At 37.2% G+C, this 12,256-nt stretch overlaps 1 protein-coding gene across 1 annotated transcript in view; it reads right to left on the bottom strand.

The window, feature by feature from the left end:
* The window catches only part of LOC149847618 (flavodoxin family protein / radical SAM domain-containing protein), a 33,017-nt gene extending 24,442 nt beyond the window's left edge, over positions 1–8,575 (bottom strand). The window contains exon 1 of the mRNA XM_089996658.1: positions 7,325–8,575. Within this exon, the coding sequence (XP_089852784.1) occupies positions 7,325–8,314 (990 nt within the window). The 5' untranslated portion in view covers positions 8,315–8,575. The remainder of the gene's footprint in view (positions 1–7,324) is intronic.
* Between the last annotated feature and the right edge of the window lie 3,681 nt (positions 8,576–12,256).

Raw genomic sequence — 12,256 nt, 5'->3', positions numbered from 1 at the left:
TGTGTAGGTGGGGCGGGCGATCGTCCATCTAGATGCCCATAAAGACCATGACTACGAATAAAAGGCACAATTTGGCGTTTCCAAAGCAAATAGTTATCATGTGATAACTTGTGGGTCATGAGGTGAGTAAGAAAACTAGGGTTCAATTTGGAATCCATAGATTTTATGAAGAATGAGAGAACAAACTGTATTTAACAGTATATTAAGAGAAGAAGAACAGCAATACTGTGTGTGCTGAAAATGATATCAGCAACACATTGCACAGAAATATAATGACGTGTAATCCAGAAAATATTCACACACACGTTAAAAAAAAAAATTCAATGTTGTGTAACGTGTGAACCAGAAATAGCAATGCTGTGTGCACAGAAAAACAGCAATGTTGTGTAACGTGTGAGCCAGAAAAAGAATTTGAAAAGAGAAGGAATCGAAATAGAAATAAGGATGCGCAAAACTGGGATGCGTGAAATCAGATTAGGAAAAAGGAGAAACTGGAGAAATCTGATTAAGAAAAAGAGACAGAGAAATAGGGATACGTGAAACTGGGATGATGCGTGAAATCAGATTAAAGGGAAAAGAAAAAAAACAGAGAAAAGATCTGAAGATCAGAAATTAAGGAAAAAGGAATAGAGAAAGCCTACGTCCTTTCACGCACTGGTCCTTATAGGCCTTCCAGAGCATCGATTTCCGCGCCTGTGCTTTGATACCATGTCAGAAATATCAGCCTGCAGATGTTAGAGATGAGATAAAGAACGAGAAGAGAGAGAGGAATAGTCGGCGCAATAGGGTTTTCCCTTTTTACTTAATATTTATAAGTGATACAATACACTTTACACAGGTAATAAGAACTAATTACAAACATGCCACCGCTGGATCTCACGAGGTGGATCGGGTCGGATCCATGATCCAAACTAACAGACCTGTGTGTGCATTCTTTCAATCCTTAGATATTTAAGTGTCAATAATATCAAGAACAGAAAAAAAAATGAAACAAAACTTTTGCATCTGCTGAAGCATGTGGGGAGCACATTAACATGTTCAATGCCTTGATAAAACATCAAAGCTGATAGAAAGTTGAAAGAAAAGAACTTTAAACAAGCATCTATCTAATTTGTCTTCCTTTTACTTTTCGTTCCTTATCCTTTTCCCCTTTGAATCAACAAGAAAGATCAAATAACTTTGTTAAAGGCAACGTTTAAAAACTCGCCGAGTCAACTCGTTGACTCGGCTGACTCGACTCGGCTCGGCCCTCCAGCGGGTCAACCCGGTAAGGCATACTCGGGTGACCAAGACTCGGGCATGACTCGGCTAGACTCGGCCGAGTCACGAGTCACGTAGAACTCGGGCGAGGTCTGTCGTTTTCCTTCTTACAAAACTCCCTGGAGGACTCGCGCGACTCGGGACGAGTCATGGGTCAAAAAAATCGGACAACTCAGAGGGTTTGTTTTAATGGCAGTTTCGCAATATTAATTATTTTACCCTTTAAATGGTTAACGAAATGTGAAAACCTATGTTCATTGCGTTTAACCCTCGACTGAAGAGGGGAAAAGCCGAGAAGGTGCGGCTGCAGCTCCAGCCATCCGGCGAGAAAAGCGACGCCGGAAAGGAGTTTCTGGCGTGAGCAGTGACGCTGGCGTGAACAGTGGGATTTTTCTTTGTTTTGTATTTGCATCGCGAACATTAACTCCGGCGTGAACAGTGACGCCAAGTCGCCGACGAAGGCACATCGACGGCGAAGGCACATCGTCGCAGCTCCGACTTGTCTTCTCCAACAAAAATAGTCCATCGGCGACACTTTTCGACGCCACCAGGTATGTTTTTCAAATTTTCCCCTTTTGTGTTTCTTTCTGCCGCTGCGATAATTTTCGGCGAGTTTTTAAACGTTGGATTCAAGGTGATCCTTCGGCTGCTGCGACATCGCCTGCGAGGCGTACGCCTTAGTATTTGAAGCGTACGCCTCACAGGTGAGGCGTACGCCTCACCTCAGTATTTGAATCGTACGCCTCACAGGTGAGGCGTACGCCTCAGTACTTGAAGCATACGCCTCACAGGTACGCCTCACAGGGTAACGACAGTTGGTTGCATTTCAAGGCCATCCTGTTAAACTCATGGCTGAGTAAATAGGCCTACCAAGTTACTTGGTGGTCCTTAAAGATTAAACAAATGAAGTTCTGAAGGCAAAGGAAAAAGATAATTAAAGAGCATCACCCATCTAAATCAAAGTTAGATGTTTGAGGAGTGACAGTGCCACCATGTTGCTGCAGCACCAAGTTTCCATCCAATCAAACTGTTAAATTTTGACACTGGACCTAATGGTGCTCATTTTTACAGCACGTTCTTGCTTTCTCCACACCAAATTCTGATGACTTCAGGAGCTGAATTGTTATCCCTGCACACTGAAATACACATTGAAAACTAGGCACAGACACACAAATACTGCAAGTCAAATTCCTCAGCCTTTAATAAATATATGACAAGTTCACTGGATTTTTGCTTTGAGAAAATGAGAACTTCCACATGGTTACTAGGGGTACTTTTTTCCATTTTGAATAGCAGCCTGTCAAATATATAAATATTGTTGTGAACATTTCTATTATCTATGTTTGTATAAGAGATGCAATTCTATTTTTTCTGCTTGTGTGTATGTCAATGTTGTAGACCTCTTCTTTTTCTGTGGACACTTTTCTTTGAAGGCTTTTGTTTATTTTTTTCACCATCATATTCTGGAAAAATTCAATGCGGCTATTTGGTAGTTTGTAAATAAATCAATAGCATTGCATATTTCTTGTTCTTATCCTTGATAGATGCAGCCAAGATTGGGTTTGCTTTATTCTCACTGCTGAAGATGTAGGCTGCTGAAGTTGTGAAATAATATGCCATCATTTCTTTCGCTATTTTAAACAAACAAATTTGACAAAAAAAATTAGCATGGATCCATTATTTATTTTTTTTGGCAACGAAGCATGCACTAATGGTTTTTTTTGTTGTTGATAACTTGATCGTGCTAGTGTTAATAGTAAAAAAAAATGATAACTTGCTTATGCTGATGAGCATATACAGTGTTCATTTTGTATGCATTATGTAGTGTACCATGTATAGTTTTAGTTTTATACTTGTATGACACTATGTTTTTAAGTTTTTTACTTTCCTTGGTGGGTTTGTGCATAATCTACTAACCGTGCGTTATAGATTTATCAAATCATCAAAGAAATGTCAGAAGAAGGATCTTCAAGGACTCCAATAGCATTCACTAAAGGAAAGGACCCTGTGTGGGATTTTGGTTTACCACTTGATAAGAAAAAGAAGAGGGTACAATGTACTTGGTGTACAAAACAAATAAGTGGTGGCATTAATAGACTTAAGTATCATCTTGCTGGTATTAAGGAGAGGTGGAACCATGTGACAAAGTCGAAGAATCTATGAGAAAAAAAAATTCGTAAGAATTTGGAGTCATTTAAGGAACACAAATTATATAAGAGAAATATTGTAAATGAGATTGGTTCCTTTGTTGAAGTAAATGATAATGATATGGACTTGTCAGATGAAAGTGATGAGTCTTCTGAGAAAAGATATATAAAGGAAAAAAAATTGATGAACGATGCCCCAAAGCATAATCTTGATGCTTTTGTTAAAGTGAAGGCAGGGTCTCCATCAATGAAACAACTTGGAATAAAAGCAGCTTTGGATAAAAAAGCTAGAGATAGGTTACGTTCAGCTATTGCGAGATTTTTTTATCATTCAGCCATTCCTTTCAACGCAGCCAATTCTCCTTACTTTACGAAGATGATTGAAGTTTGTTCCTCAGTAGGAATGGGATTGAAGCCGCCTTCTTCATCTGAGATTTCTGAAAGATTATTACAAGAAGAAATTAAAAAAATTGATGATTATTTCAAAGAATACAAGGAGTCTTGGGCTGAAATGGGTTGTTGTATTATGGTTGATGGTTGGAAAGATGCAACACAAAGGACATTGATAAATTTTTTGGTTCAATGTCCAAGGGGCATTTACTTCTTGAAATCAGTTGATGCAACAAGTATCGTGAAGAATCGAGAAAATTTATTAAAATTATTTGATGAAGTGGTGGAAACAGTAGGTGCAGAGAATGTTGTTCAGGTATATTATTCTGTTCTTTTGTAATTTTCTATTAAACATTGATATTTATAATTTGTCTAGTATGTTAATAATGTTTTGAAATTTAAAAATGACAGATAATCACAGATAATGCAGCCAACTATCAAGCAGCTGGAAAGATGTTGGAGGATAGGAGGAAAACCATATTTTGGACTCCTTGTGCAGCTCATTGCATAGATCTCATGCTTGAAGATTTTCCTAAGATAAAAAGCATAGCTGGATGTGTGGAAAAGGGAAAAAGGATCACGAAGTTCATCTACAATCATACTTTTGTTTTGAACCTAATGAGGACTCAATTTTCTAATAAGAAAGAAATTTTAAGACCGGTTACTACAAGATTTGCCACTAATTTTATCATGCTTCAATCTTTGCTAGAACATCGAAGTGGTCTTAGAAAAATGATGGCATCAGATGAATGGAACAATTCAAAATATTCATCATTTGCTGAGGGAAAAGAGATGGAGGATATTATATTGAATAGTAATTTTTGGAGAGTCGTAGAATCAACTGTTAAAACTATAGAACCTCTGGTCAAAGTTTTGAGAATGGTCGATGGTGAAGAAAATCCTACAATGGGTTATCTTTATGAAGCTATGGATAGAGCCAAAGAGGCTATAAAAGAAATTCATGACAATGACGAGAAAAAGTATAAACCTTATTGGAAAATAATTGACAATCGTTGGGAAAATCAACTTCATCACACTCTTCATGCAGCAGCATACTATCTCAATCCCAAATACCACTATAGTCCACAATTTTCTAAGGTATGTATTTGTTTATCTCTTTTTATTAATTGTTTTAAATTTTGAATATGAACTTTCTTTTATCAATTACCAATTTAATGTATTTGACTATTTGCACTATTTCATGTAATTCACAAAGCATCCTGAAGTAAGGCGTGGTTTAATTCAATGTATTGAGAAGTTGGAGCCAAATATTTCAGCTAGAGTAAGAGCATGCAAGCAACTTGAGTTATTTGAAGACGCAAGTGCAGATTTTGGTACTTCTATAGTTGTTATGACTAGAGATGAGCATAAGCCAAGTGATTTATCTTTAACATTATTGTTGTGTTGTGCAAAATAATATTTCTTTAATCAACTTTTCATTTTTGTGTGTTTTGGCTTTATGCAGCAATGTGGTGGAAAATGCATGAAATATGTGCCCCGATCTTCAAAAAATTGCTATTTGTATACTTAGTCAAACATGTTCTTCATCTGGATGTGAACGAAATTGGAGTACCTTTGATCAAATTCACACTAAGAGAAGAAATAAATTAGCTCAAAAGAAACTTAATGACTTAGTGTTTGTCCATTATAATTTACGTCTGAGAGAAAAGCAATTAAAGAGAACACGTCTTGACCCAATTTCTTTGGACAATATATATTTGCAAACACCAATGGATGAATGGGTCATGCAAGAAGGAGTTTTAGATGGAGATGAGGTAAAATCGTAAAAGTTTGTTTGATATTTTAACTTGATTAAAATTGTTTTAATTTAGTTTTTTGTCTTTCTCTATTGCATGTTAACTCAAATGTGTCATATTTTATTGAATGAAGGATTTCTTAAGAGACTTGGAGATGGAAGTTGAAAACATTGAAGAAGCTAATCTTATTGATGACGAAGGTGGTGATGGAGTTGAAGATGAAGATGCAAGGGAAAATGCAACCACTAGTACTCCAATTCAGCCATTAATTTCTACTTCCAACTCAAGAATTGATTCAAATGAAGTTCCAAATAATAACACTTCGCCTCTATTTGAGATTTGAGTCATTGACTCTTGACTTGAGAATTGAGATATCATATTTTGTAAAAGTGGATGAATTTTGGATGAATGAAATTTGATTTTGTCATTGTGTTATGATCATTAACTTTATATTTATGAACTTTGTAACTTAACTTTACTTTATGGCTTATTTCTATTGAAATATTGAATTATTATTTTGCTTGGTTGTTTGATTTCTTGCTATTAGATGAGTAATTATAAGTTAGATATAGTTTTACTTGATGTTATTTTACTTATTAATCAATTACACTAGTAATTAAGTCATTCTACAAACTTTTATATGTTTAAATGATAATTTATATATTGTTTTTCTTTTAAAATCAAAAGTTAACAAAACCCGATCAGAGTCACCGAGTTGACGCGCCGAGTCACGAGTCCATAAAGAACGAGTCGAGTTCCGAGTCACGGGTTTTAAAACCTTGGTTAAAGGAAAGAAAAGGAAAGGAAGATCAATAATGAGCATGGACATTGTGCAACTGCCTCCTCAATCCAATTGATGAGGATCAAGAAACAAACACCAAAGAGCCTACCAAACAACGAAGACTATTGCAAGTCATTTAGTCATTCAACTGTCTCCCATGTTCACCTTAGTTGATTGTTGAATCGCTTTCACATGATCTCCATTTCAAGGAAGTTCACTGACCCGTCTCTAGCCATAAATTCCATCATGCGCACTCAGAGGGCAACCCTTTTGTTTTTCATGTTTGAGATCATTGACAAATCATCCACAAACAAAATGCAAAGTACAACATACGTCCTTTTGCAATCATGACATAGGCTAAGGAAGTGTCTAAATTGTCTGGTATAGAAGGAAAGTTTTCACATTGTTCACGTGCCAGTTAGATAAGTAGGTTGGAGATTTATTAAGCGTGTAAAAAAGATTTTGAACATCATGATCTCCCAACCGTAACGTGAGCACATAGACACACATGATCACAAAAGTTTATGAGCATGGAAAAAAGCAAGACAAAAACCCATGATAAGGGAAGGAAGGCCGGTCACTTTCCCACTGAACACCAGTACAATATGTATCGATTCCCAAGAGTGGCATTTTGTTTTTTGAAACAAAAATCAAATTAAACAAGAAAGGCAAACAAATTCGACTATACTGAGCTATGCATCTATAGCGTCTAGATCGAAACCATCAAGGTAAATGGGTAAACAAAGAATTGTGATCCTTATGCATAAAACACTCCATACAGGATCCTAAATAAGACTAGGTAAGAGATACAGCTGGCGTGAATCATGCGTTTGGCATCCAACAATGAGGAATGCTTATATGAAACCAAAAAAGAAAAAGAAACACAAGCTTCCATTCTATCAGTCTCCCTCTATTACGAAGATAAATTCCACCATCACATAATACGAACTAAGAATAGCACGAATTTATTTTTTATTTGACATAAATACCTGTTTTTCCAGGCTTGCTCTGATAACAGGCGTCACCATTTCTTTGTCATCATTGGCTTGTCTATCTTTCACAATAGAAGAAGAACAAGAGAGCGGGCTACTCTCTACATGATGTGATTCTTTTCTGGCCACTGCCTTCGCCTTCGGCTTCGGCTTCAGCTTCATCTTGGCAGAGAAGGTTGATTTCTCATTCCTTTCCGGCGGTGGTGTCAGGCCTTTGCCGGCTATGTCCTCCAGGTCGACCAGAGCAGGTGGGTCATCGCCACCGTTTCCTTCAGCTTCATCCAAGCTCTCATAATCCTCAACTTCCGAGGAGGAGGGGGAACCGGCCTCTTTAAAGAACTCGGAATCCTTCCGGCCATCGCCTGTCGTCGATGCGCTCAGGCAGTCCACCAAACTGCTCGCCCAATCGTCGAAGACGTGATCCAGATTGCCTTGGTCCTGATCGCCCTGGCAAAGGGGCATCACCTCCACGGCTCCGAGCGCTTTCAACCAGCGGGAGAAGCGCTTGGCGACGGCGTTGAAGGTGGATCCGTAGGAGCCGCTGCCGACACCGAAGACCGCGAACCTACATCTGGAGAGGAGGGCGGAGCCGACCCTAAAGTCCTCGGCGGACTCCTCAAGCCACCTTGCAAGGAAGCGAGCATTGTCGGGAGGCCCGCCGTCCACCCACGTAGAAGCAACGATGACCAGCAGCGACTCTTTGCTCAGATCCTCGGGTTCGTACTTCTGTGGGTCGACAAGGCCCAGCTCCAAGTCTAGGCCTCCCAGAAGGCGACTGAACAAACGCTGGGCGAGTGCTCTGGAGGTTCCGGTCTGAGAGGCGTAGAAGACCTTGCCGGTACCCATAGCTGCACTTGTCGATGCCAGACGATTATTGCCTGGGAAGCTGCTGCTGCACTTGCAGGAGAAAGAGGACGAGGACCTGCTGCTTCCCTCCCTCTCCCTCTGGGCGCAGCAGGAGGAGGAGGAGCTGCCGCTGCTGCTCATCGTTCCGTTCGCTCGATAGGCCTTGGTAGTCCGCTAACCGAGGCCCCAATCAATGAAAAAAACAAGTTTCCGGACAAAATGGATTCATACCTCCCCATGGGAAGGACTTTCCCTTCAAAGCGGCTCTTTCAATGGAATGAAGCTTCATTGAGCCCCATTGGGTTTGGTCAGTGTTGAGTGTCAAACCCAAGGGATAAGCCCTTGCTCAGTTGAAGTCACTCCTTGAGGGAAGAAGGAAGGGGTGCACCATGGGTCTACACCATCGACAAAGCAATCTTAAATAAAACAAGTTTAGCCAGCACGAGTAGGTCTCTGATCTCCAGGGTGATTTCACCATCCTTGAAAGAAAAAAAAGCTTAGCTTGAGTGAGAGTGTAACAAACGCTTCATTTCATTAGAATGAGGCCGTGAGGGCCTGCCATCGGCATGACCAACCAAATTTTCACTTGGTTGTATCTTAAAAATTATGTCACAAAGATGTGAGATAAGACTTCAAACATGACTCAAGTTCGACAATCAAGTTTTAAAAACATTTAAAAAGTAAGATCTGACAAAATAATTTTTTAAACTTGTGTAAATTCCTTTGGTTGGATAGTGGTACAAATGGTGCATTTAAATCTTATGAGTTGGGACTTTATTTGTAATCCTAAAAAATGGAGGAGGGTTTGGTCTTAATTGTCTTACCAATGTCAAGAGAACTTGCCAAGCAAACTTGGCTTGGTCGATTTTAAATAATGAAGGCACTCTCTAAGTTAAGCTATTTTGATTTAAATATTTATCAATCGACTCTTTATATTTTCCTTGGCCTAAACACTTAGGATCTTGAGTTTGAAAAGGACTTATTTGGGCAATGCAATTAATCAAGGCTCCAAATGATGAATTCTTGAAAGTGGCACCACAATTGAGTTCTGGTTTGAATAATGGGTAGGCCATTTATCTCTTCTACAACTATGTCCCGATCCAATTGACTTGATGGTCTATAGGCGGCAACGACAACTCAAAGTAGCTAACGTGCTTAACTAAAGCTCCTCATTGGAGCAGCTTTACTTTCATGCCACAACTACCACATGCGATTCATAGGATGTAGCATCAATCACAGAACATTGTTTGGACCAATGCTATAGATTTTTTGTCACTACCGCAACCACATGACCCAAAATTTGCCCCAATTTTGTTTTGAATATCTTTTTAATTTATAAAACTCATTTGAATTTTCTTTCGTAAAATACAAATGAAGACTTTAAAATGAAATAAAGGACAAGCGATTCATTCATTAAATATCATTTCAAAAAAGTTTAGAGTTTACAAGTTCATCATTTACAAAATGATTCACAAAACTAAAAACTCAAAAACCTAGAAGCAACTCCAGATCTGCCATCGAAAATCCGGACTTAGATTGACCTAAAAGAAGGCCATTTTTTAATGCAGGGGAGCTGCATGGCTCAAACATTTCTCCAGATGAACACCAGAAATGCAAGGTGAATGCCTGTAAGGCAGGTCGTTGCTTGCCCATCATGCATCAACAATGCATTTAATGCCAAGTGAAAGAGAAAAGAGTATTTACTTCAATTAATTAGCAAGACTTTTTTTTTAAATAACTATATTGTATGGATAATTTGATCCAATTCCCTAAAACCCATATAATTTCTTATATTTTTCCAATGTCTAAAATCACAAATATCCAACATCATTAAAACCCTTTTATCCTTCGAAACTACAAACTCACTTAAATCCAAAATAGCAAGTTTTTTTTTATGCAAAACTCATAATATCACATAAATTTATTTACGACTTTTCAGTGAAACTGAAATCACCAAAATCGCAAATATCCTACACTTCCGCATATCTTTCACGAAACCTCATAAATTTACGTACAAAACTCCACTTACCACTAAATTCACAAATATCTTATTTTTTCTCATATACTTCTGAAATTCATATAAATTTATCTGTGAAACTTACTACTAAATTCGCAAATATCCTACTTTTTCACATATACTTTAAAAAATCACATAAATTTATCTATCAAACTTTACTTACCACATACCACTAAATTCATAAATATCTTAGTTATTCACATATATTGTATGATCTCGCATAAAATAATTTATGAATTGCCTTATATCACAAACATCATACTTAAATATTTGCATATTTATGATAAATATATGATATTTTTTATTTTTTATAAAATATTTTCTCGAATCATGCTTAGGTCCCCAACATAATTATTTTCAAATAATCTAAGGTTTTTTTTTATCTTTTATCCCCAACTAGTGATCCCCAACATGTTTTCCTTTCGACAACTATTCATAAAAGGCACATTATCACTGTTGAACCATTGATGACACATTTTTCCGATAAGCACAGTATTCTCTTTTGTTTAAGAGTTGAATCAAACACTATTCAAGTTCACATATAATTCACAAATTTGCATAAATATATTTGTGAAAATCCTACTAATTCTCAAAAATCTAATTATTTTACAAAAACTAAAATCACAAATAATTAATTTATTTGTGAAAAAAAAATCATGAACCAAAAGGATTACCACAAATATATTTATGTAAAATCTTGACATATAAGCGGAAGCATAAGATATTTATGATTTTGATGGTTTCAGTTTTACCAAAAATTCATAAATAAATTTATGTGAGTTCTTGAGTTTAAATAAATTTATGTGAGTTCATGAGTTTCGCATAAAAAAAACTTATAATTTTATCTAGCAGCAATATAATTTTATTACAATAAGACCTCAATCCACATTTGCAAAGAGTAAAAGAGTCCTAACGATGTTGAATATGTATGATTTTAAACAAAAAAAATAAAAAATTATAAGATTTTTAAGAAATCAGGTTGGATTAGTCGTACAATAGTCATTTTTTATTTTTTTTATCCTAACGTCTAAGAGGCGTATTAACCTGAGAAAACTTACTACTCTTCTAAATGTCTTCAATTTATGATAGAATTTCTAACTGTTCTCTCGTTATGAGAAGGTCCTAAGAAATAAGGGGTGAAACTCCCCAAAAAGGCCTGGGCTTTCAATGTCTCGGGTATCCTTTGGGTGCATTCCAATCCGATCAGATAATACATATCGTGGGCCACCAGGTATGTGTTCAGATTTCGGTACTTGTTGCTATTTCAGAGCTGAAAGTAATAGGATTAAAAAAAAACAAAAAACATCGTTTGGCCAAGTCGTTAGCCAGGATGGCGAGGGTGGGGATGAGGAAATCTTGTAAGGACCACCCCCTCCGACTGGCTCCCCCATTTTTAAAATCTTGTTTCTCTTTGTAATTCCTGTATTTATCTACTGAACCTGTAGGGATCTGCCAAACCACAGCTTGCCTGTTAAAAAAACATATTTCAACGCTGAAAGCAATAAGATTTTATCTTTAAACCTATTGTTTGCAAACCAAATACTTCAAACATTTGTTCTAAACTATGTTACATGATGTAAAATATATGTATATTGCTACTTAATCAGCTTATGTCAGCCGAGCCGAACACCTATTATTCATATTCGGCTTTATTATTATTATTATTATTTGTGAATGAGAAGTGAAATTTTATTAGAGAAGGAAGAGGGTGATGAGAATTCACCGAGAGAACAAAAGAAGAGAGATGAGAGGGATACACGGTCGTCAACAGGAGAAAACTGTTGGCTCACATTCCATGTGCCTTCTCTGTTGGGCCCATGAGGTGAGTAAGGCCCACTCATCACAACTGCATAGATGAGATAATCATTGTGTTACCTCTATCCAAACTACATTTTTTCAACATCTAATCTCATTTTTGGAATAAGCCCCATCAGTGCCTTTGCGGTTAGTAAGTCGGTTTTTCTGAGAACCAGGCAAAACCAGGTGAAACTATTTTTATCTCAGGGTTCTACCAAAGTAGAATAAGGTTTCTGCAAGCCTTCTCTCTCTCACTCTGCTATTCGATC

This window comes from Nuphar pumila, chromosome 1, assembly GCF_984573655.1.
Source record: "Nuphar pumila chromosome 1, dmNupPumi1.hap1.1, whole genome shotgun sequence".
Classification (NCBI taxonomy): Eukaryota; Viridiplantae; Streptophyta; class Magnoliopsida; order Nymphaeales; family Nymphaeaceae; genus Nuphar; species Nuphar pumila.
The sequence above is the reverse complement of the archived record's forward strand: the minus strand, read 5'-3'. Positions and strand labels throughout refer to the sequence as shown.